Below are 26052 nucleotides of genomic sequence, written 5' to 3' on the forward strand. Positions count from 1 at the left end.
TGAAACAATAATCAGACTGTTGCAGGTGTTGTAGCTCTATGTAGGATATTATCATTGTATGTATGTTAATATGATTGGGTTCTGAAAAATTCTACAATGTTTCTTCAAATTCAGTACAATGTACCGCTATTCCCTAAATTAACAGTAAGCATACTTCAGTTATTAAATGCATCATTCTCCTGTTTGTAAGCTTATTAGAGAATATAAAAAGAGTCGAAAGATCTGAAAGGGACATTGAAAGTTGAAAATAAACTGACAATGCCATTGCTAAAAAAATGACACTAAAAAGACAAACAGAAAAACTAAAATGTGCAGTATGAAAAGACAGGTATAAAGATACAGCTGAATTTAAAGACATGTTAGAAAGTTAAACAGAACTGTTTTTGTCAAAGTTTCATTCTAACACGTTGCTTTTTACATCCAAAAAAGATCTAAATAAGAGATTTTGGTGAAATTTGACAAAATCAGCTAGATTTCAACCAAACAAAGGACTAGGAAACATAGAGCGCAGGCGTCGACAAGCTTTAGATTCAAAGAAGACATGTGAAAATGTCTTCACAAAAATTATTTTAAAAGATCTGTGTTGTCGACGTATGCGCTCTATGTTTCCTGTCCAATAATTTATGGAAATTTAAACATTTTCATTGATTTTTTCGTGAAAAATCAATATGAGCACAACTTATGACGTCATAATGAAACGCAGAAACGTAAAAATTTCAACAAAATGGCTGATATCCTAGCTAGTCAATGTATTAGCTTTAATTTATCAACATATTGGTCGATAACTCCGAATTTGAAATTTACGCTAAAAAAGGGGGCCATTTTAGGACCTTATCGAACATACTCCTTTATATGCCCATTCCTTAAAGTGTGTACCATGATTAATATTAATTCTTGAAACAATTATTTTTTAAGGGGTGAACACACCTGACCATGGTGTTATGTTTTCCACATTAGTAGAACTGTTACATGAGAGAGTATCTCCCCTGGTGGCCATACTCAGATCTAAGGATTGTAACAAAGTAAAGAATGTTCTCACGAAGACACTGGGACAACTTCTACAGAATCCAGATATGGTAATTATGTAAAAATCAGTTAGATACAGAAGAGGTTACTTTTATGAGATTCTGTTAACTGAAATGACATCATTAAGTAAAAATCTAGAGGCCAACAAAATGCAACATTTCACTTCACAACTTTTAAAATTAGTTGTATTTTTTAAATTCTGGAGTTGTGGTATGATTTGCAACGAGACAACTATCAACTAGAGTCCAAAGTCAAAGATGTTTAATAATTATATTTTTCTTCTTCTTACAATTTATGTCCACTTAGATAAACAACGTAAAAATAATTTTAATTTAGAATTGTAATTATGTTTCAGTTTACTGATGAAGACGATGACTTGATAACCAACACTAAAAATTTACCCTGTACTCTGTCAACGCTATCTGCCTGGTATAATAATAAATATAAGGTAAACATGTGTATGTAGTCTGTCTACATTTAACATCTGTCTGGTATAATACTAAATATAAGGTAATGTCATAGCTGTAACAACTTAATTATATTTGTTCCTAAATAAGACTTCTTTTTTAATTCAAAATTGTTATTGAAAATTTGTTTACATTAAGAGCGTAACAATGCAAGGGAAGAATGGGCGTTATTCTGAATTTCCTAAAGAAATAAACATAGACCCTGAATTTTAAAGAAAGTTAAGCTTTCTTTCCTTTGTCCTGAAACAATTTTATATTATTTCTCCAGTGCTGATTAGTGTGAGTCCTGAATTAACAAATATTTATGTTTCTTACAGCAACCCCACAGTCCTTCAAAGAAGAGGAAGTCCGTCTCTACGAGTGAGCACCAGAGATATCCCCCGATCATTATTGTATTTGAAGATTTGGAGAGTTGGGTCCCTCAAATATTACAGGATTTCATCACAATTTGTAGGTCTGTACTTGTATTAACTTAAGTTAGTATGGAAAAATTAAAAGAATAAAACAAGGTTTCTTATTTTACATGATATCATTGATAAAAGTATAATTTTTGGGCATAAGAACAAAAATAATAAATCTATGTAAATAAGATTATGAATGTTGTTTACATATACCAGAAGGATTAAAGAGATGATGAACATGTTAATAACTTTGTTTGAATTCAGTACGTAATTCATTGCACATCAATAAAAAATTGTGTTTTTCCTCAAGACTGTTTGATTTTAGTAATCAAATAGAACAACATAAAGTAAAGTAACCAAAACAGCACAAACTCAGAGGAGAATTCAAAACGGAAAGTCCCTTATCAAATGACAAAATCAGAAGGTGAAACACATCAAGCAAATGACAACTGCCATATTCCTGACTTGATACAGACAACCAATTGTTTTTGTTTCATTTCAATAATTAGGTACATACACCAGCTACCAATTATGACTTTATTTTTCTTTGTTATATTTCAGTAACTACATACATCATTTACCAATAGTATTTGTATTTGGTATTGCCACATCAGTTGCTGCTGTTCATAGATTGCTTCCTAATACTGTGTCATCACTCTTATGTATGGAGAAATTCCAAGCACCTCCCTCTACTGAATATTTAACACTTGTCATTAACCAGGTAAAATATAGAAAAATTCCAAGCACCTCCCTCCCCTAAATATTTAATACTTGTCATCAACCAGGTAAAATATAGAAAAATTCCAAGCACCTCCCTCCACTGAATATTTTTAAAACTCTTGTCATCAACCAGGTAAAATATAGAACAATTCAAAGCACCTCCCTCTGCTAAATAATAAACACATGTCATCAACCAGGTAAAATATTAACAAATTCCAAACATCTCTCTCCACTGAATATTTATAATCCAGGGAACATATATTGAAATTCCAAGCACCTCCCTCCATCAAAAATCCAACTCTCTTTTAAAACCAGGTAACATATAGAAAATTCCAAGCACCTCACTCCACTGAACATTTAAAACCTGTCATAAATAAGCTTTAATATAGAAAAATTCTAATGAGTCCTCCATACTTAAAACATGAGCACAATCAAGGCTATTACAACCCTATTAAATTACAAAAATGAGCATTTAATTCTTATATTTACATTAATATGCTACATGCTTATCTGAGAAATTATGAGTTAAATCAAGATTTCCATTAGTAGCGTTGTCAATAGAAACAGGTGTAGTCATGAATGTTGAATTTTATTGAGAAATACAATTTGATATAGTTTGAATACCTTGTGATTGCTTTCAGTTTATCAATTTTCAGATTTTTATGCAGCATGCATGTAATGCAACAATTGTGAAACAAGCGTTGGAAACGACGATCAAATTTGATAAAAGTACATGAACTTTTATAATTGACTTAGAATTGTTATACTAGGTATTAAGTCCGGATTTAACTTTTGAAAAGTCCTACTAAAGAAAAAAAAATCTCGTTTTTTTATATAATCTACATAATCTCTGGTATTTAATGTTGTTTTAGCAATTTTTATTTTTAAGAAGACAGCTTACAAAGAATTATTGGTTCAATTAATTTATTTCCCCTTCTATTTACAGATAATAATGACATCCAAGTTTCCATTCAAGTTGGGATCAAAGGTGTTTCAGTTGTTATTAGATATATTTCTGTACCATGATTTCTCTGTCCTAAACTTTATTAAAGGTTTACAGGTAAAGTATAGTGCTTCTTAAATTTTAGTTACGGCTTTTCCCATAAAGCTATTTTGCTACAAAAAGTATTTTATAGAGATATGTGTATTTGTGTAAGGGTACTACTCGTACATATTTTGACCAAACTTTATGCATGGAATGATCATTTTAAGTCAAATACATCCATTTCAACATGCATATGCCATCATTGTGACATTGTAATTTATCTATTTGTCAACTTAATAAAATTAGATAAGTTTGCTATTTAGGTAGTTTCTGAGGCCTAATAATCATTTTTGCATGTTCTTGTAAAGTCCTGTTTTGAAACAATTTTTCATTCATGTACTTTTATAAAGTGTGTCATAAGAACAATCTTTAACTAATAAGACATCAGTCTCAGCACAAAAAGATCAGAAATGTAATATAACATTTTATTTGATTTCAGTTCTGTATTCTGGACCACTTCTTCTCCTTCCCGTGCAGTCGTATATTATGTCATCATGAAGACTTGCCTCAGACAATCAAAGACATGAAACACCATGATATAGAATCTGTGAGGATGACTCCATCCTTTATGAGGTAACAAAATTCATTGTGTTAAGCTGAATGATTCCTTCATGCTTCATAACTCTCAGTTTTGAATATGTTATTTATTCAAGCTATTTAAGGTAGCTCCCGACACTAAGGGAGATAACAACGTTTTACTGATGTAAAACTGGTTCCCGTTAAAAAATTAGGATATATCGCTTGTATATCTAGGTCACGGTAACAGTTCCAATGTCGTCTGTTGACAACGTGTGTAAACAACTTCTAAGTTACAGCTCATCGCCCAGAAGAAAGGAAGGTTTATCATAAAGGATAAATACATGCGTTCTTTTAAAATAAAGAATATGAATAGCTTCAGCCTGAAAGTTCACACAGTATTGAATGATTCTCAACTTATCAGGTCATATGATATAAGTTTTCGGAACTGGAAGTTGGAGAAATTCGGCATCCGATCACAGTGATCTTTCGTATGACGAAACCTGGAAAGAAGGTCGACGGCTAGCTCTGGCTGATCACCTACCACAGAATATGTTCGTTAAGAGTAAATCCCCTGCGGATACTGTCTGTGAACGGGAATACGAACTTCAAAGCTTGAACCAGGAGGGCATTTTGTCCATACCATATCATTGTAGCTGCAGTGCATGTAACCTGCATATCATACACGTTTAACAGTGTAGAAACGAGGGAAAACATGGGACTGGTGAATTTGTTATCAATTCAAAAGCTGTACATGGTAAGAGTTCAATTTTCTCCTTATTATATATTCTCTTTAAACATTTTACTGGGTGGAGAAGGTGTATGGTTTCATGTCTTGAATAAATGAACCTGCCCCACACCTCTCTTTTTCTTTCTTCAATAACCCTCTATTATGGTCTGGGGTTTATGTGGTTTGAGGGTAAAAAGCTATATTTTGAGGGGAAGTGCTGCCCAAATTTTTTATGAATCTGAACTTAGTAATTTTTCTGGAATTTTGCCCCTGGAAGTTATTTATCATTTTTGCAATGAACACAAAGACATCTATACATAAGGGGCTTTTTAGTTTTGCATTCAAAAGGGGAGGATTAATTTGTAAATACTTATTTGGTAGCAATTATATAACCATAAATAAAATTAGAATTGAAAGAGTAAACAAATGCAATCACAATGATTCATTCACAAAAATAATGTTTTACAAACTTAAAATATTATTAGTTTTCTTTATTTTATAATCAGAATTTTCATATTAAGTCACCTTTTGCATGTGATCAGAGACCAAGTGGTCTGATAGTCATACCTTACATATGTAGTAATTTAAAAACACCTAGAATGATGTGTATGCAGGATAATCTATAAAAGCAAAAAAACAAATTAAGAAGGGGGGCACCCACCCTCATTCCACATTATTAGAAATGAATATGAGTCTGTGATCTACATTGTATATGTATAAGAATAAAAGTAAACATGAATTCACAATCATATTATATAAATATAAATTGAAAAAATAATTGAATATCCCAAATAAAATTATGAACTCAAGTCTGAATAGTTTATAGTTTGTCTAATTAACCAATACAGGTGCAGACTGACATTTCATATCATATTTTTCAGGAATGATACATGCAGGAATTTGTGCCACACATTTCAACAATTTCCTTAATGGATTGAATGTACTTTTTGTGAATTCATCAGACATACTTAAAGAAAAAGGAGAATGAAACTGGAAAGAAAATATTTGCAGTTGCAAAAGAATCCTGTAAATAAATTCAAAACTCAGCAAAAGAAGAAACAGTTTTAAACATGGTTAATTTAATGAATAATTAGAAGGTAATTAAAACCTTTAGTCATATACATGTGTAATTTCAAAGTATTTTTTTGATAAGTAGTTATAAAGTATAATGAGGACCATAATTATATTCATATTTGCACTTACATGTAAGCAGTCATAAAAGTGAATTAACAGATCTTGGTAATAATTTCAAGTTTAGGGTCAATATTTCGAAAAACAATTTTGTGGTAAAGCATTGTTATATATACTTGAAGACTTTCATGTATAGAACATGACAGAATTTGTTTCAACAAAAATATTGAACTAGAATTATTACATTCGAATTTATTAAATGAAATCTATATTAACAGATTAATGTATAATTTCAACAAATTTAAGGTAACCTATTTGGTTTTGAAAGCCTTTATACATACTTTTAATACAAATTTCATTGTTAACAGCCTAAGTTTCCAGTTAATTTTAAATGAATATGTTTTAGCTATAGTATTTGAACACTGCATGTACTTTCATTTATATATATATATTATATATACATTTGTTTATTTAATTTTTGTTATATTTGTTATCAATTGTAGGTCTCATTGTCATCATTTAACAGCAGGTTATTAGCAGCAGTTTTTCAGAAAAATGAAGGATAGCTGTCAAAGGTAAATACATACATTTTAGGATAATTACATGTAGTTACCTTTGAGAAAAAACTTGGGTTTCATTTGAGACTTTTTAATCTGATAATGGTGTTTTTCAGGCATTTACAACATTTTTTTTGTTTGGACAATATATTTAGTCCACTCAACTATAAAATGTAGGATCATGTAAATTTGTACACAGATCTCACTGATCTACATTTTCCACTTCACTGACTTTGGTAACATTAAAAATCCAATTTCATATACAACAAATGTATATCTCAGCAACTAAAAGGTGTCAGATCATGCAAACTTATATATACACTCTCAGAGTCTCAGTTAGTAACTCAGCTTCCAGACAAAAGAAGGTCACAGTGATCACATTTTACACCATTGATTTGTACTGTATTTTATATCTTTTAAAAATACAAAGTATATAGTCAAGACTGCCACTGGTTCTTATGTGCCACAATTATGACAATGAAGATAACTTTGTGATGTAGATAACTTATGTTTATCACAAACTTGGTCGCATGCTGCATATATGCAAATTTATACCAAAAAGAACAGTTCAACTGTATTGATTTAAGGTAGACAGTAAAGGTCACACCTATTAAATATACATGTAGACCTTTGAATTTGCATTGGACACTATAATGCTGCCTATAGCATATATATTGTCAATTATTGCATGCCAAAGTGTCATTGTACACAAAACAAAAACCACTCAAAAGGATGTCCATCATATGCAGAAGCAATATAAAATGCATACCCATCAGCTGACCTAATTATTGCAATCACTTCAAAAACCTGGCCATATATCATATTATAAAACGCTTAAGGAGTACCTTTGTTAGTCAGGTATAATACAATCTTTTTAAATTGATGTTGTAATGCATGATTGGATTAATTTTGCACTCACTGAAATAATATATTGATTTGGTAGTTTATTTGTATATATTACACCTTTTCATTACAAATAATTTATATTTCAGGTAAATGCAGCATCAGAATATTCCCCAGGAAAGTTTACTCAGAGAGTTTGGGAAAGTATGAATAAGAAATTAGAGAGGGAAACAGATAACCAGAAAACAAAGCTTTTAAAAGAAAAGAATTGCCACTATTAGTAATATGATATATCTGACTGGGAGCAACATGTACTATTCAATATGGAAGGATTGACAATTTTGACTGAGAACAAAGTGAACTCTAATAATGCTATGACTATCAATCAATACTTGACTGAATCAGAGGAGTAAACTATTTACATATTTGTAAATATAACAGTAATATGTTTGCTTGATTATTGAGGCATTCAAAATAAAGAAAGTTGAAAAACCTTTGAAAAAGTTATAATTTCATAATTTTTTGGTTATGTTACTATGACAACTGAAATATATAATGTATTATCATTATGCTTCATCAACTTAAATCATTTATTGAGGAAAAGGTGACAAAGTCTTTTTAGCCATTTACTTGCACGACTGTTATCTATGAATCGATATTTAAAAAAAAAAAATATTTGGTGATTTTTGCTAACTTCTGACTTATTTTGCTCATTTAATACCACAGTAATGCTAATATAAGCTGCATTATAATGTATCATAGTATTTGTTTACATTTACATAGCAGCCATGTGCTGTTGATCTAAAATCATGGGATTTGATCTTCTATTGTCTGTTGGGTTGTAACTCTTGCACATCAGAACAATGCAAACACTTGAATTTTCCAACTTCGTGTCCTGTTGCCATGGTAACCGTTGTTCATAGAAACAAAACAAATGTTCTCATTTCATTGCCTTGTGAAACTGTATTCTGTGTTAGTTTAACAAAGAATATGACAACATATGTCACACTTTGGTGAAGTTTGGTCACCGATGATGAATGATATACAAAAAACTGCGGTTGATCACTGTTTCGTTAGGGGTTACAAAAACGTTTTTGGGGCAAAAAATAGTCTGGTGACCCATATTTTTTTCTATTCCTTTTCAAAGCTCATTGTTATGACCATCTTATGTCAAATTAAAAAAAATATTCATTGGACCATTTTTTTGGAAATTTAAGAAAAATATAATTTTTTAACAAAATCTGTGTTTTTTTTGTGGTGCAGTGTTGATGAAATTGTAGCCGAAATCAATTAAAATGAATAAAACTGCCATTATTTGTGTTTTATTTTCATTTTGAATAATAATTTTGTAATAATTGTAAAACAAACCTTTCAAAATACTTTCAAAGGCTTAAAAAAAATCCAGAGTTTCTACATCAGGTATGTATTTATGCATACACGTGATATACCAACTTTGGCGACCGTTACCATGGAAACGAGTCTGGTGACATACTATTTTTAACTCAAATTTTTATAGAGGCCATTGCATAGTATATGTATGCAAATTTAAAAAAAAATTCAATGGGGAAAAAAAAATTACTATATCTGTAGGGTGCCACCTTAAAGTTACTGTAACTATTGCAAGGTTTTTATTATTGTGAAAAATGTGACAGGATTATGATCTCAATAATTTATACTCACATTTAATATGATTTTTTTTATATGAGTTAAATAAGATTTTTCTGTATATCGCAAAGATTAAAATTGCATTATAGTCTAAAATGACAAATTTGCAATATGGACCATAATTTGGTATTCGGCCTTTGGTTTCTTTTTGTATCCTTTTTTATAAGTTCTAAAACTTTAACTTTTATTCTGTGGGTTGTGTTGGTGTTAGAATAGTATTAATGGAACAATTGAGTTTTTCAAGAAAAAATTAATACATTTTGATTCACCGTTTACATGACAGGAAACCAAACAGGAAACCAATCTTTATTTTCTTTATTTTGCACAATATATTTCAAAAGACATAAATGAACACCATTACTAGTGTTACTTGCTTCATTTTAATATTTAAAATCTATTTTCAATGTTAAATTAAAGTTTTTTTTAAACGTGACAGGAAACCATAAGAAACCGAAAGCATTTTTTTAGTTTTATTTTATTGCTAAATCTGCTTAAAATAATCTGAACAGTATACTTTTTCTTAAAATCCATCTTAAATGTAACAGTATTATAAAACTCCTAAATATGTGCTTGTTTTGAAAACAATTAGTACAATTTATTCAGGAATTTCCATATTTTCTTCATTGATACAGGATACCATAATCGTTGTATCTTGATGTTTTAGCCAAAAAAATGTATTTATATTGGGTTTTGAAATTCCAGTTATATACAATTTATTCCAAATCATTGGCAATGTAAAATTCTTTAAATCCAGTAAAGAAAAAAACTTTTAACTTGGAATAAGAATCTTTGAAATAGGCACCATGTGATATTTGTGACCTGTACACCATCTGGATGGTTTCCACATTTTAACCTACTTTAGTGGGCTAAATCAATTAAGTACTTCATTTCAAGTCATGCATGGTAAAAGTTTACTTTTCCTTTGACAAGTTTATTGCGTTTCTGAAAAGTGTTTGCAGAACATGAATAAAATAAATTAATTAAAAATTGTGACAAAGATACCAAATTTGTACATTCCAAGTGTAACGGTATATTAACATGTATTTTTTATTAGATTATCTTTATTCACCTAAAATATCCAGTAATGTTTACTGCTGAAGCAAAATCAATTCAACGAACATCGGCACAATGATAAGAGACGTAATTTCGATTGAATTTTCCAAGGACCCTTTACATCGTTATTGGGAAACGAAGTGTGTTAAAACGTCGGTCAAATCTGAAATCGATTTTGTCAAGTCATTGGGCATTTATTTTCACACAAGATCATATGTAACATTATGCACATAGGAAAAATTTTGCTTTTTTAAACAAGACGAAACAAGTCTACAGATTATGTTTGCTAACATCCCGTTGGAAACAAAAACAATGTTTAGACCTAGTATTTCGTATATCCGGCTGTAAGGGCATGATCACATGTTAGACACATGTTTCACGTATGACCAGAAATGATTAGAACTTAACGACAAAAACAATTTTAATAAAAAACTGGACTTCTGTTTTGTGTGTAATGTAACGCATAATGATAACATCATTTTCTAACTTAATTATTATGAAGAACAAAACAAGAATGTAAATCATCTCGGATTTACCTGTTTGAACATCTCACAAGAGTTCATATTTGCATATTGTTGCAAAGAATTCTTTTACAACAAAGCAGATTACACCATCTAAAATTTGCATTACGAAATGGGAAACCAAAGTAACGACAGTGTTCTTACACCTGCTACAGAAATACTAAGAGTTCTCGGAATTTTCTCCTCACTATTCTTATTGGTCGATGTTCTTCATTATTTGAAAGCAAAAGTTACGAATTTGCCGGTGACGATTATCTATAAATCAGTCAGCGTTATGCACTTCGGAAGCGAAAAGTAACGCGAGAAACGACACAAAAATACGATTGTATAATCTTTGAAATTTGTTAATTTCAATTTTTTTTCTAGGGAAGAGTAGCATACACTTGTATGTTGATAAAAATAATGGCATCTTTATATGTAGTTACAACTTTTCTTACAGTAATTCACAATTTTATCACTTTTCTATAGTTATAGGAAACGAGCCCAATAGCAAATTATGGTCCATATTAGATGCACGCAATAATCTCTGAATTTACAGTATTATGTAATTCAAGAGTTATGTCCCATGTTGGCTGTTTAATTGATAATTTCATAGTAATTTTTCTAAAAACAAATAAGAGACAAATGGAATAATATTTTAATTTCTTTTCTGTTATTTTGATATTCTGTTAATGACTTAATTTCTCTGACATATTATGCAATGCAATTACGACTGTTTGCCAAACAGTCTAAGCAGTTTATCAACAGACATAACTAGTCTGTCTGCATTGAGGTGAGTTTGGACCTTGCTGCATGCAGGTGAGCTCTCCTCTTAATTGTCAAGGATTGTAGATTTTGCTATAGATTGGTAGTTTTCTCTTGGTTCTGCAGCTTCCTGAACCAATAAAAACCAGGCACCATGATATAGTCATGTGTGTTAAAGCGTTATAAAGCGCTATTAGTCTATTGATTCATCTATATCTTTATTTTATCTATTTTTCAGATATGTTGAAAGCAGTCCACCAAAAGAACAGATAGCTCTACTAGAAAATGATGAATATACAAAGGTTATTAAACTTCATAGTAAAGCCTCTCTGTGGGCCCAAAATATTTTAAAGAAAAAGGGCATTTCAAGGAAACAGAAAAGGCTTTATTTTTCTAAATATTTGGTATGCAAAAATTAAATTTTATAAACTATTTTGTTATTTTTTTCTGTGTTGCATTTTTATTGGGTTGGTTAGAAAGTGTTAGGGAAATTAATTTCTGTTAACAGGAGGCTGTTTGCATCCTGTTAACTCTTAGCATTTCAGACTTTTAATTCTTTGTTTATTTTTCAGAAAGTTATTGAGGAATTTATGTCACAGATAAACAAATATCATGAGTTATTTTTCCCTGTGTTACGATGCCTTCATTGTTTGGTCAGTAAACTTCCTAAGCATCCATTGGGTAAACAGGTATGGCTTATTTGAGAATTTAATTAATTTTGAAATAAATACAAATAATATTTGTGTAGTAAAGTAAGATTAACTGTTATTGGAAAAAAAGAAAAAATGATGTGCATTAAACTGTAAAATGAAAACGTTTGTAGTAAATTTTATGTTTTTACAAGTCAAATTAACTGAAATGATATATAGTATCTCAAAATCTGAATAGTGATCATGTGGTACATAACAATAAGAAAGTCAAAAGTTAACAAGAGGTTACACATCGTGGTATAATCAATTTTATAAAGCAGATTTGTTCACAAATCAACTTTCAAAGTTTAAAGGACATACTGTAATAGCACATTATATAGGAATATTACAAACTGCTATAAATATCATGTAAATTATTATGATCTTACCTGGACAGGTACTGTAAATGTTACAAAATATATTTGACCTTTTTTCAGTTGAGAGAAGTATATTCTATGACCCTTGGTAGTTTTGTATGTGAAACTGAGCAGTACAAAGATGCTATAGAGTTGTTGAAGTAAGTCACATGACTGTACACTCTATATACATATGAAATAAGCAGATGTATGTTTCCTATGAGACAAATATCCAACAGAGTCCAAATGACATGGATTTAATGAAATATAGGTCACAGTAGAGCCTTTAAACCCATACTGTGCTAAACTTGGCCCTGAATGACAAAGTATGATCATATAATTTCAGAGTCTACTTTAAAAAAGTGATCTGTAGTTATATTATGCACAGATGAATGTTTTAATTGTTTATTCCATTGCTGAAGTTTTAATTACGCATTAGCATGCAGTGCCCTTTATAGGCTTGTTACACATATTTAGGATGAAGCAATTCTTCACTTACAAAATGATTTATGGTTTTACATCACTAATTTATTGTAATTGTTTTGTATGTAAAAATCATTAAGTAATAAAAATAGTTAAACTGGGTGTATTTGTACTACAGAATGATGTCTAAAGATGAACTATGTAAAAAAAACCTTTAATATTAAAGCAGTATAAATATGTATACTTGTACTACAGAATGATGTCCAAAGACAGGCTAACAGAGTTGATGAAGACCAGTGTCCAGGAGCTGGGACAAGATATACACAATGACCTACAAGATATACCTCAAGATCTGGAAAGGTTGCTACAGAGATTTGATACATTACATGGTATGTGCATAGGGTTGTGGTCTGACTTTTATTTTTTAAAGAATTTAATGGTTTAAAAATCTACATGCTTATTCAAGATTGGTTTGATCATATTTGATCAACGTTTACTGGCTTGTTTGAATAATTGCTCTTCTTTTGACAATAAGACAATATTTATAAACATAACATGTATCTGTTATAATAATGATTGCTAAGGAAAGTGGTATCTGGTACTTGTGGTATAGCTGTTTTCATATTGTTATTTTTAACGAAAATAGATGTTTAGAGTGTTTAAAATGTAAATAACAATTTGGTTATGAAATAAATATCCTGCTAGTAGAAGTAGGACAAAGATTTTAAAGTATATTGGGATGTTTTTAGCTCACCTGGCCCGAAGGGCCAAGTGAGCTTTTCTCATCACTTGGCGTCCGGCGTCGTCCGTCGTCGTTAACTTTTACAAAAATCTTCTCCTCTGAAACTACTGGGCCAAATCAAACCAAACTTGGCCACAATCATCATTGGGGTATCTAGTTTAAAAAATGTGTGGCGTGACCCGGTCAACCAATCAAGATGGCCGCAACGGCTAAAAATAGAACATAGGGGTAAAATGCAGTTTTTGGCTTATAACTCAAAAACCAAAGCATTTAGAGCAAATCTGACATGGGGTAAAAATGTTTATCAGGTCAAGATCTATCTGCCCTGAAATTTTCAGATGAATCGGTCAATCGGTTGTTGGGTTGCTGCCCCTGAATTGGTAATTTTGAAGAAATTTTGCTGTTTTTGGTTATTATCTTGAATATTATTATAGTTAAAGATAAACTGTGAACAGCAATAATGTTCAGCAAAGTAAGATCTACAAATAAGTCAACATGACCAAACTGGTCAGTTGACCTGTTTAGGAGTTATTGCCCTTTATAGTCAATTTTTAACCATTTTTCGTTAATTAAAGTAATCTTTTACAAAAATCTTCTCCTCTGAAACTACTGGGCCAAATCAAACCAAACTTGGCCACAATCATCATTGGGGTATCTAGTTTAAAAAATGTGTGGCGTGACCCGGTCAACCAACCAAGATGGCCGTTACGGCTAAAAATAGAACATAGGGGTAAAATGCAGTTTTTGGCTTACAACTCAAAAACCAAAGCATTTAGAGCAAATCTGACATGGGGTAAAAATGTTTATCAGGTCAAGATCTATCTGCCCTGAAATTTTCAGATGAATCGGTCAATCGGTTGTTGGGTTGCTGCCCCTGAATTGGTATGTTGAAGAAATTTTGCTGTTTTTGGTTATTATCTTGAATATTATTATAGATAGAGATAAACTGTAAACAGCAATAATGTTCAGCAAAGTAAGATCTACAAATAAGTCAACATGACCAAAATGGTCAGTTGACCCGTTTAGGAGTTATTGCCCTTTATAGTCAATTTTTAACCATTTTTCGTAAATTAAAGTAATCTTTTACAAAAATCTTCTCCTCTGAAACTACTTGGCCAAATTAATCCAAACTTGGCCACAATCATCTTTGGGGTATCTAGTTTAAAAAATGTGTGGTGTGACCTGGTCAACCAACCAGGATGGCCGCCACCGCTAAAAATAGAACATAGGGGTAAAATTCAGTTTTTGGCTTATAACTCAAAAACCAAAGCATTTTATGGAAATCTGACATGGGATAAAAATGTTTATCAGGTCAAGAACTATCTGCCCTGAAATTTTCAGATGAATCGGTCAATCGGTTGTTGGGTTGCTGCCCCTGATTTGGTAATTTTGAGGAAATTTTGCTGTTTTTGGTTATTATCTTGAATATTATTATAGCTAGAGATAAATTGTAAACAGCAATAATGTTCAGCAAAGTAAGATCTACAAATAAGTCAACATGACCAAAATGGTCAGTTGACCCTTTTAGGAGTTATTGTCTTTTATAGTCAATCTTTAACCATTTTTCATAAATCTAAGTAATCTTTTACAAAATCTCCACTGAAACTACTAGGCCACAATCATCTTTGGGGTATCTAGTTTGAAAAATGTGTCCGATGACCTGGCCATTCAACCAAGATGGCCGCCACGGCTAAAAATAGAACATAGGGGTAAAATGCAGTTTTTTGCTTATAACTATGAAACCAAAGCATCTAGAGCAAATCTGACAAGAAGTTAAATTGTTAATCAAGTCAATATCTATCTGCCCTGAATTTTTCAGATGAATTGGACAACTGGTTGTTGGGTTGCTGCCCTCCAATTGGTAATTTTTAAAGAAATTTTGTCGTTTTTGGTTATCTTGAATACTATTATAGATAGCGATAAACTGTAAACAGCAATAATGTTCAGCAAAGTAAGATCTACAAATAAGTCAACATGACCTAAATGGTCAATTGACCCCTTAACCCTTTCCTCCATTGACATTTTTTTTTTGCATACTTGATTTGCATAGGATTTTTTTGATAAAATGCTGAACTTATGCTTTGAAGTATTAAGGCATTGTGAAAAACAACTATTTCATCAAATTAATTTAAGTCGGATATTCCTATGATATTCCTTTTCATATTGAATACAAACTTTATTAAGTCAACTGCAGACACTTTGTAGTCAAAGTGTTTCAACTGAGGTACTACACAGGCGTCAAAAGGCGTCATTATGGAGTAAGGGGGTAGGCGTCAAAAGGCGTCATTATGGAGGAAAGGGTTAAGGAGTTATTGCCCTTTATAGTCAATTTTTAACAATTTTCATTAATTTGGTAAATTTATGTAAATTTTTACCAAATATAGTTCTCTGTTACTAAGGCCACCCTTAAAAAATTGTTTGTTTGGCATTGCCGACTCACACCATCAGCAGTTGGGTAGGTAGGTAGGGATTTTTTTTTTTTTTTATTTCATTCAAAAACTATATATATATTGCAAACATAATCATTTTGACTCTAGATCACAGCCAAAAGCAGTGCAGCATTTTGCAGTTGTGTGCACAAACTGGTGGTTTCTTTGATAGGGGATAATGTCACATTCTACAACATATGGGTAATTTCATGTCAGACGTTCAGTGTTTTGGGAGGAGTAAACCAAAGTACCCAGCAGAAACAGATCTGTGGTAGTGAACTGACATTAACCATATAACATGTTAGACCTGAAAATTGAACCTTAACTGTGGGACTGTCTATTGAACAGAGGCTTAATGTCACATCTTGAAGTTGTCTTCAGTTTGGTAAACTTGTCATATCTTAATCAGTTTGACCACTACAGCTCCCTGTACAAATAGATGATTTAAGCTTTGATTCATTGTTTGCTTGTTTGATGGGATTTAAAATTAACTTTCTACACCATATTGGCAAGTTCATGACAATCAGTTTATTAGTGGATGAAAGTGTAGTGCACAGAGGAACCTTATCATAAATGTCTTTGACAATCTAACCTTAATTTTGTGGTTGCAAACTTATACTTAGAGGTGATAGACTAGCATTGATACATGTAAATTTTGTCAAACTAGAAAACAATCAAAGCCACTGCAGCCCCTGATCAGCTTTTGAGGATAGCAAAATATTACAAATTAAGAAGGTTGGCACAAGAACAGACATGAATGCCAGACAATATTTATAGATATGTTGCTGTCAGATATCTTTTCTGTTTTGAGTTTGTGATACACACAAGAGGTTAGTCTTTAAAAATATGTATGTTTTGAACCAGGCTAACCTCTATGTACAAAATTTCTATAAACCTGTAAATCTGGTACCATACATGTATTGGTCTTTTTAAGCTTTGGTGCTTTCATGCAGCACAGTCACCTGAAGATTTCATAATTAGAGCAATTTTTAGTACTATTAATTATAATTATAGCGAAAAAATGGGGGAAATAAAATATTTTTAGAACTACGTATTCTACATAATAATTAATACTAATAAAGTAAAAATATTTTATTTCCCCTATTTTGTTAGCTATAATTATGAAATCTTCAGGCGACTGTGCATGCAGGTACACCTTTCAACCATCAAGCCAAGGCATCATTTTGAATAGATATAAGAAGAGTGGTATGAGTGCCAACGAGACAACTCTCCATCCAAGTCACAATTTGTAAAAGTAAATAATTCATAGGTCAAAGAATGCATTGTTTTGGAATTTACATGGCAACATGCTTTGTTATCTGGTTCAAGAAAAATGATAGATTTCACATATTCAAGAGATCTTTCAAAGGTTAAAGCTACAGATGTTTATTCTGTCATGTCTTGGTGAAAAGCTTCTATCCCATGAAGTGAGGATGCAAAGCAGACACCAACAATAGTGTCACTGTCTGCTTTACCAAAGACGACATTTATGTTCTCTAAAAGGCCTTTCAGAACACCAAAGTCACCAATCCATGTTGCATGTAAAGATTAGCTGAAAATCTTATGTTTTAATAAAACACCCCTCTCCATAATTAATGGAGCATTAGGGGATGCTATCCACTGCCTGTCTTTTTGACATTTTTGGCAGACTTTTTTCTAATCTGTGTCATTCAAGCGCTTGCTCTGAATACACTGTACATCAAACACTTTTAAGATCATGATTTGAAAAAAGTAAAGTCTAGAAACAAACTCCGCGGATATGATCTAAATTCCGGGAATTTTTCGATTTTTTAAATAAAAAAAATACGAATTTTGAAACACAAATAAAATTATTCGGGCGGCAAGATTTTCAGTGGGTCGGGCGGCAATGCCAAACAAATGAAATTTTATTTTAGGCCTAATGGGCAAAGTTCATGATAGATATAATTGTAAGAAGCAAAATCGTTCAGGAAAGTAAGAACTTCAAACACATCACCATCACCAAAATACAATTTTGTCATGAATCCATTTGTGTCCTTTGTTTAATATGCACATAGACCAAGGTGAGCGACACAGGCTCTTTAGAGCCTCTAGTTTTCTTTTACTAGAAATACCAGAGGAAGAGGAAGACACTGACAGCCAAGAAGAGTCAACATTACACTTAGAGAAAACAGATTTACATAATCTTAGAAAGGTAGCAATCCAAAACAAGTAAATATAGCAGTTTCAGATTATGTAATACCCTTGGACAACAATCTTTATTTTATCAGTTACTTTATATATTTGTTTGAAAATGCCTCTTACAAACAATGTTTCCCTTATACAAGACCAGCAATTACTTTTTTGTCCAGCAGGGCAGTATTTTACTTTATAAGAATGAAAAATGTTCATTATTATCTTTAAAGGCAGTTAACTCTTTAGTCATCAAACAAAAGGATTACCCCTTCATATATAATGTCTTAAACCACTTTTTTTTAAAGAAAAAAATCAGTTTTGTCATAGTAATTTAATTATTAATGCAGAAATGATGAATTATTTTTTTGATTTGATGGCCAACTCAATATTGCAATCTCTCTCTTGAATGTTTCCGTGCTCTTGTATGTTTTACTGTGTTTGGCAGTTAAATGTGGAAAATAAAAGATATTCATGTTATATACAAGTTTGTACAGTACTTGCCATGCAGTTAAGCATAGATTCTATATCTTATAATTATTTTGCATATAGATCATTTGACTTGTCATTTCCAATACAATGTAATCTAAAATTTACATATATACCAGTAGTAAGATTTTAAAAGCAAATGACATTGACACAGATTAGGAGATGAACTAAGAATTAATTATCATCTTCTACATAATTCGTTACAGAAATTAATGGAGGCTGGTAAGAAAAGTAAGAAGTTATCACCGTATGAAAAGTTACGATTGGAAGTTGTAGATTATTATGACAATCTGTTCAGGTTAGTAATAATTGTATATGGTGTATGACAATGTCCTTTGAAAACTTATAAATAAAAAGATTGAACTTTCTCTTGTTATATATTAAACAAATGAAGCTTTTGGTGCTGTAGAAAGTCTTTAAAATTGACATACCAATATCAATGGATTCCTAAGCTCACAAAATTGAGAATTAAATACCTAAAGAAATGCATAGGTTTTGTTATGTGCAGTATCTGAAATAATGAATTTTAAAAGAAAGGCGTAAGAGATTTAGCACAATTTACAGAAATTAAAATGCACTAGAGTAGTAACAAAACTTTAAGGAAGAAGTTCTATAAACTATGATCATCACTCAGTGAAATAAAAATGAAATAATAGCTTAGTATTTCCTATTTTACCTTGAAAAAATACTTTTGCAAATGAGTATATAGCATAAGACGAAGTGTTTTATTTTTTTCCAGGAAATATCTGTCATCTCCTAAGTCTTTCCCTTTACATGAGGTGTTTTACTATGATTCTGCAGCAGACGTAAAGAGACAGTTGAACTCCTCCCCCAGATCAGCGGTACAAACTGCATTGGCTACCCCTCAGCATTATCTTCAGGTATACATGCTGTCAGATGTTTTTACTTTACTATCTGTAGCGCAGACTTAGAATTAAAGAAATTTAGCAGGGAAAGTAGGTCACAGTGATCTACCTTTACATCAGTACTGACCCTGTATGGATGGTTCTTCTAAATGCACATTTTAATAGTCTTACAATATGTAGTACATGGAATATTGATTAAAATGCAAAAATCTTCTTCATTTATCCTTTATTATAAAATCATCTTTCAAGCCTGCAATTAGCATCATATGACCTTACTTTTCATACGGTCAAATGTTGGCATGTAAGAAGGGGTGACACTTTTGGTTTGATAAAATAACCAACAGTCCACACATCGTAAGACATGGACACCATGAGACACTTAAAGTCCATTTCAACTTTTAAGCAGATAATGCTCTGACCTTTATGTATAAAAGGAATTTTGGATTAACATGACAGCAACCCAAACAGAAAACTTCTTTTAGTCTCTACTTGTCCACAGACTTTGCAGTAAAGAACAAAGTTTACAAAAAATGTGAAATTTATATCTGAATAAATAAAGAGATGAATATATGGAGTTGCTTGGTTTTGAAACATCAATGAGACATCAACCCATCAATGGTCATTAATAATAGTTTACAAAAAAAGTCACTAGTGTAATATTAATCATTTTCAGCTGACAAATAATTAAAGTAACAGTTTTAAAGTTTGTATAGAATAACAGCAAGAGCATACATTACATCAAACTCCTATTTTTATTATGATATTTCAGTGTAAATGTTGTGATATGGACCCTGGTATTATATGTTCTACGATGCCAGATCTCTGTATAGTATATAAACTACACCTGGAATGTACTCAGCTGATTAACCTGTTTGATTGGCTACAAGTAAGTGTAATATATCTGTATAGTATATAAACTACACCTGGAATGTACTCAGCTGATTAACCTGTTTGATTGGCTACAGGTAAGTGTAATATATCTGTATAGTATATAAACTACACCTGGAATGTACTCAGCTGATTAACCTGTTTGATTGGCTACATGTAAGTGTAATATATCTGTATAGTATATAAATTACACCTGGAATGTACTCAGCTGATTAACCTGTTTGCTTGGCTACAAGTAAGTGTAATATATCTGTTTAGTATATAAATTACACCTGGAATGTACTCAGCTGATTAACCTGTTTGATTGGCTACAAGTAAGTGTAATATATCTGTTTAGTATATAAATTACACCTGGAATGTACTCAGCTGATTAACCTGTTTGATTGGCTACAAGTAAGTGTAATATATCTGTATAGTATATAAACTACACCTGGAATGTACTCAGCTGATTAACCTGTTTTATTGGCTACAAGTAAGTGTAATATATCTGTATAGTATATAAATTACACCTGGAATGTACTCAGCTGATTAACCTGTTTGATTGGCTACAAGTAAGTGTAATATATCTGTTTAGTATATAAATTACACCTGGAATGTACTCAGCTGATTAACCTGTTTGATTGGCTACAAGTAAGTGTAATATATCTGTATAGTATATAAACTACACCTGGAATGTACTCAGCTGATTAACCTGTTTTATTGGCTACAAGTAAGTGTAATATATCTGTATAGTATATAAATTACACCTGGAATGTACTCAGCTGATTAACCTGTTTTATTGGCTACAAGTAAGTGTAATATATCTGTATAGTATATAAATTACACCTGGAATGTACTCAGCTGATTAACCTGTTTGATTGGCTACAAGTAAGTGTAATATATCTGTATAGTATATAAATTACACCTGGAATGTACTCAGCTGATTAACCTGTTTGATTGGCTACAAGTAAGTTTGATATATCTGTATAGTATATAAATTACACCTGGAATGTACTCAGCTGATTAACCTGTTTTATTGGCTACAAGTAAGTGTAACATATCTGTATAGTCTATAAACTACACCTGGAATGTACTCAGCTGATTAACCTGTTTTATTGGCTACAAGTAAGTGTAATATATCTGTATAGTATATAAACTACACCTGGAATGTACTCAGCTGATTAACCTGTTTGATTGGCTACAAGTAAGTGTAATATATCTGTATAGTATATAAACTACACCTGGAATGTACTCAGCTGATTAACCTGTTTGATTGGCTACAAGTAAGTGTAATATATCTGTATAGTATATAAATTACACCTGGAATGTACTCAGCTGATTAACCTGTTTGATTGGCTACAAGTAAGTGTTATATATCTGTATAGTATATAAATTACACCTGGAATGTACACAGCTGATTAACCTTTTTGCTTGGCTACAAGTAAGTGTAATATATCTGTATAGTATATAAACTACACCTGGAATGTACTCAGCTGATTAACCTGTTTGCTTGGCTACAGGTAAGTGTAATATATCTGTATAGTATATAAACTACACCTGGAATGTACACAGCTGATTAACCTGTTTGATTGGCTACAGGTAAGTTTGATATATCTGTTTAGTATATAAACTACACCTGGAATGTACTCAGCTGATTAACCTGTTTGATTGGCTACAGGTAAGTGTAATATATCTGTATAGTATATAAACTACACCTGGAATGTACTCAGCTGATAAACCTGTTTGATTGGCTACAAGTAAGTGTAATATATCTGTATAGTATATAAACTACACCTTGAATGTACTCAGCTGATTAACCTGTTTGATTGGCTACAAGTAAGTGTAATATATCTGTATAGTATATAAACTACACCTGGAATGTACACAGCTGATTAACCTGTTTGATTGGCTACAAGTAAGTTTGATATATCTGTATAGTATATAAACTACACCTGGAATGTACTCAGCTGATTAACCTGTTTGATTGGCTACAAGTAAGTGTAATATAGCTGTATAGTATATAAATTACACCTGGAATGTACTCAGCTGATTAACCTGTTTGATTGGCTACAAGTAAGTGTAATATATCTGTATAGTATATAAACTACACCTGGAATGTACTCAGCTGATTAACCTGTTTGATTGGCTACAAGTAAGTGTAATATATCTGTATAGTATATAAACTACACCTGGAATGTACTCAGCTGATTAACCTGTTTGATTGGCTACATGTAAGTGTAATATATCTGTATAGTATATAAATTACACCTGGAATGTACTCAGCTGATTAACCTGTTTGATTGGCTACAAGTAAGTGTAATATATCTGTTTAGTATATAAATTACACCTGGAATGTACTCAGCTGATTAACCTGTTTGATTGGCTACAAGTAAGTGTAATATATCTGTATAGTATATAAACTACACCTGGAATGTACTCAGCTGATTAACCTGTTTTATTGGCTACAAGTAAGTGTAATATATCTGTATAGTATATAAATTACACCTGGAATGTACTCAGCTGATTAACCTGTTTGATTGGCTACAAGTAAGTGTTATATATCTGTATAGTATATAAATTACACCTGGAATGTACACAGCTGATTAACCTTTTTGCTTGGCTACAAGTAAGTGTAATATATCTGTATAGTATATAAACTACACCTGGAATGTACTCAGCTGATTAACCTGTTTGCTTGGCTACAGGTAAGTGTAATATATCTGTATAGTATATAAACTACACCTGGAATGTACACAGCTGATTAACCTGTTTGATTGGCTACAGGTAAGTTTGATATATCTGTTTAGTATATAAACTACACCTGGAATGTACTCAGCTGATTAACCTGTTTGATTGGCTACAGGTAAGTGTAATATATCTGTATAGTATATAAACTACACCTGGAATGTACTCAGCTGATAAACCTGTTTGATTGGCTACAAGTAAGTGTAATATATCTGTATAGTATATAAACTACACCTTGAATGTACTCAGCTGATTAACCTGTTTGATTGGCTACAAGTAAGTGTAATATATCTGTATAGTATATAAACTACACCTTGAATGTACTCAGCTGATTAACCTGTTTGATTGGCTACAGGTAAGTTTGATATATCTGTATAGTCTATAAACTACACCTGGAATGTACACAGCTGATTAACCTGTTTGATTGGCTACAAGTAAGTGTAATATATCTGTTTAGTATATAAACTACACCTGGAATGTACTCAGCTGATTAACCTGTTTGATTGGCTACAGGTAAGTTTGATATATCTGTTTAGTATATAAACTACACCTGGAATGTACTCAGCTGATTAACCTGTTTGATTGGCTACAGGTAAGTTTGATATATCTGTATAGTCTATAAACTACACCTGGAATGTACACAGCTGATTAACCTGTTTGATTGGCTACAAGTAAGTGTAATATATCTGTTTAGTATATAAACTACACCTGGAATGTACTCAGCTGATTAACCTGTTTGATTGGCTACAGGTAAGTTTGATATATCTGTTTAGTATATAAACTACACCTGGAATGTACTCAGCTGATTAACCTGTTTGATTGGCTACAGGTAAGTTTGATATATCTGTTTAGTATATAAACTACACCTGGAATGTACTCAGCTGATTAACCTGTTTGATTGGCTACAGGTAAGTTTGATATATCTGTTTAGTATATAAACTACACCTGGAATGTACTCAGCTGATTAACCTGTTTGATTGGCTACAGGTAAGTGTAATATATCTGTTTAGTATATAAACTACACCTGGAATGTACTCAGCTGATTAACCTGTTTGATTGGCTACAGGTAAGTTTGATATATCTGTATAGTCTATAAACTACACCTGGAATGTACACAGCTGATTAACCTGTTTGATTGGCTACAAGTAAGTGTAATATATCTGTATAGTATATAAACTACACCCGGAATGTACTCAGCTGATTAACCTGTTTGATTGGCTACAAGTAAGTGTAATATATCTGTATAGTATATAAACTACACCTGGAATGTACTCAGCTGATTAACCTGTTTGATTGGCTACAAGTAAGTTTGATATATCTGTATAGTCTATAAACTACACCTGGAATGTACACAGCTGATTAACCTGTTTGATTGGCTACAAGTAAGTGTAACATATCTGTATAGTCTATAAACTACACCTGGAATGTACTCAGCTGATTAACCTGTTTGATTGGCTACAAGTAAGTGTAATATATCTGTATAGTCTATAAACTACACCTGGAATGTACTCAGCTGATTAACCTGTTTGATTGGCTACAAGTAAGTGTAATATATCTGTATAGTATATAAATTACACCTGGAATGTACTCAGCTGATTAACCTGTTTGATTGGCTACAAGTAAGTGTTATATATCTGTATAGTATATAAATTACACCTGGAATGTACTCAGCTGATTAACCTGTTTGATTGGCTACAAGTAAGTGTAATATATCTGTATAGTCTATAAACTACACCTGGAATGTACTCAGCTGATTAACCTGTTTGATTGGCTACGAGTAAGTGTAATATATCTGTATAGTATATAAATTACACCTGGAATGTACTCAGCTGATTAACCTGTTTGATTGGCTACAAGTAAGTGTTATATATCTGTATAGTATATAAATTACACCTGGAATGTACTCAGCTGATTAACCTGTTTGATTGGCTACAAGTAAGTGTAATATATCTGTATAGTATATAAACTACACCTGGAATGTACTCAGCTGATTAACCTGTTTGATTGGCTACAAGTAAGTGTTATATATCTGTATAGTATATAAATTACACCTGGAATGTACTCAGCTGATTAACCTGTTTGATTGGCTACGAGTAAGTGTAATATAGCTGATTAACCTGTTTGATTGGATACAAGTAAGTGTAATATCATAAAATATATATAATAATTGAGACCACACTGTTTATGCATTTATTATCACAATGAGCATATATTAGACTACAGTCAACATTATTTTTATAATATATCTATAATACTAAAAAGACGAGGTCCAATTTGTCAGCCGTCATCACGTAAAATCGAAGAATCAAAGAATTCACCTTTATATACAACTAATATAGTACAAAGGTGTAGATTAAAAATTACACACCTCCAGGTCCTTTTGTTTTCCACGTAATTAATATTGCCAATAATTAAGAAGTTCTGGGTCGAGTCTGATACTGATACCAATAGTATAGTCACCTGTTACCTATTACCTTATCTGTACGTTCCGCATCTGACAGGCGCACCACCAAACGGTGTATTCAGGATTAATATGCTATATACACGGGTCATACACTACTAAATTGTCAAATTGTTACCTATTGTAGTATTTTAATCAGCAAGAATTTCTAAGAGGTTAAAAATACGAATACTAAAAATCTGGACTAAAAATAAGGCGTATAGGTATAGTTTTCAATTTGTCAGCGGGTATGACATTAAACAGCGAATCAAAGAATTCAACTTTATTTATAAATAATATAGGACAAATCTGTTGATTAAAAAATACCCCATTCCAGGACCTTTTGTCAGGTTTCCAAATAATTAATATTACCAATAATTGATAAGTTCCAGTTCGACGGGTTCTAACAGAAAGATTTGAAAGCAGAGAAAACTGT

The 26052-nt window shown here is 31.6% G+C and overlaps 1 protein-coding gene and 1 long non-coding RNA gene across 2 annotated transcripts in view; both read left to right on the plus strand.

The window, feature by feature from the left end:
* The window catches only part of LOC134688182 (uncharacterized), a 76049-nt gene that overhangs the window by 48156 nt on the left and 1841 nt on the right, over positions 1–26052 (plus strand). Inside the window, exons 13-26 of the mRNA XM_063548652.1 lie at positions 916–1076; positions 1382–1474; positions 1811–1947; positions 2456–2615; positions 3561–3674; positions 4099–4232; positions 11658–11721; positions 11992–12108; positions 12546–12625; positions 13143–13276; positions 18146–18231; positions 18905–18996; positions 19438–19579; positions 20334–20450. Coding sequence (XP_063404722.1) covers positions 916–1076; positions 1382–1474; positions 1811–1947; positions 2456–2615; positions 3561–3674; positions 4099–4232; positions 11658–11721; positions 11992–12108; positions 12546–12625; positions 13143–13276; positions 18146–18231; positions 18905–18996; positions 19438–19579; positions 20334–20450 — 1631 coding nt within the window. The remainder of the gene's footprint in view (positions 1–915; positions 1077–1381; positions 1475–1810; positions 1948–2455; positions 2616–3560; positions 3675–4098; positions 4233–11657; positions 11722–11991; positions 12109–12545; positions 12626–13142; positions 13277–18145; positions 18232–18904; positions 18997–19437; positions 19580–20333; positions 20451–26052) is intronic.
* On the plus strand, positions 4478–7870 carry LOC134688578 (uncharacterized). The gene is made up of 4 exons (XR_010101830.1): positions 4478–4932; positions 5787–6002; positions 6540–6611; positions 7586–7870. It is a non-coding gene; the product is annotated as an uncharacterized LOC134688578 (long non-coding RNA).

The sequence above is a fragment of the Mytilus trossulus genome, chromosome 10, assembly GCF_036588685.1.
Source record: "Mytilus trossulus isolate FHL-02 chromosome 10, PNRI_Mtr1.1.1.hap1, whole genome shotgun sequence".
In the NCBI taxonomy this organism is placed as follows: Eukaryota; Metazoa; Mollusca; class Bivalvia; order Mytilida; family Mytilidae; genus Mytilus; species Mytilus trossulus.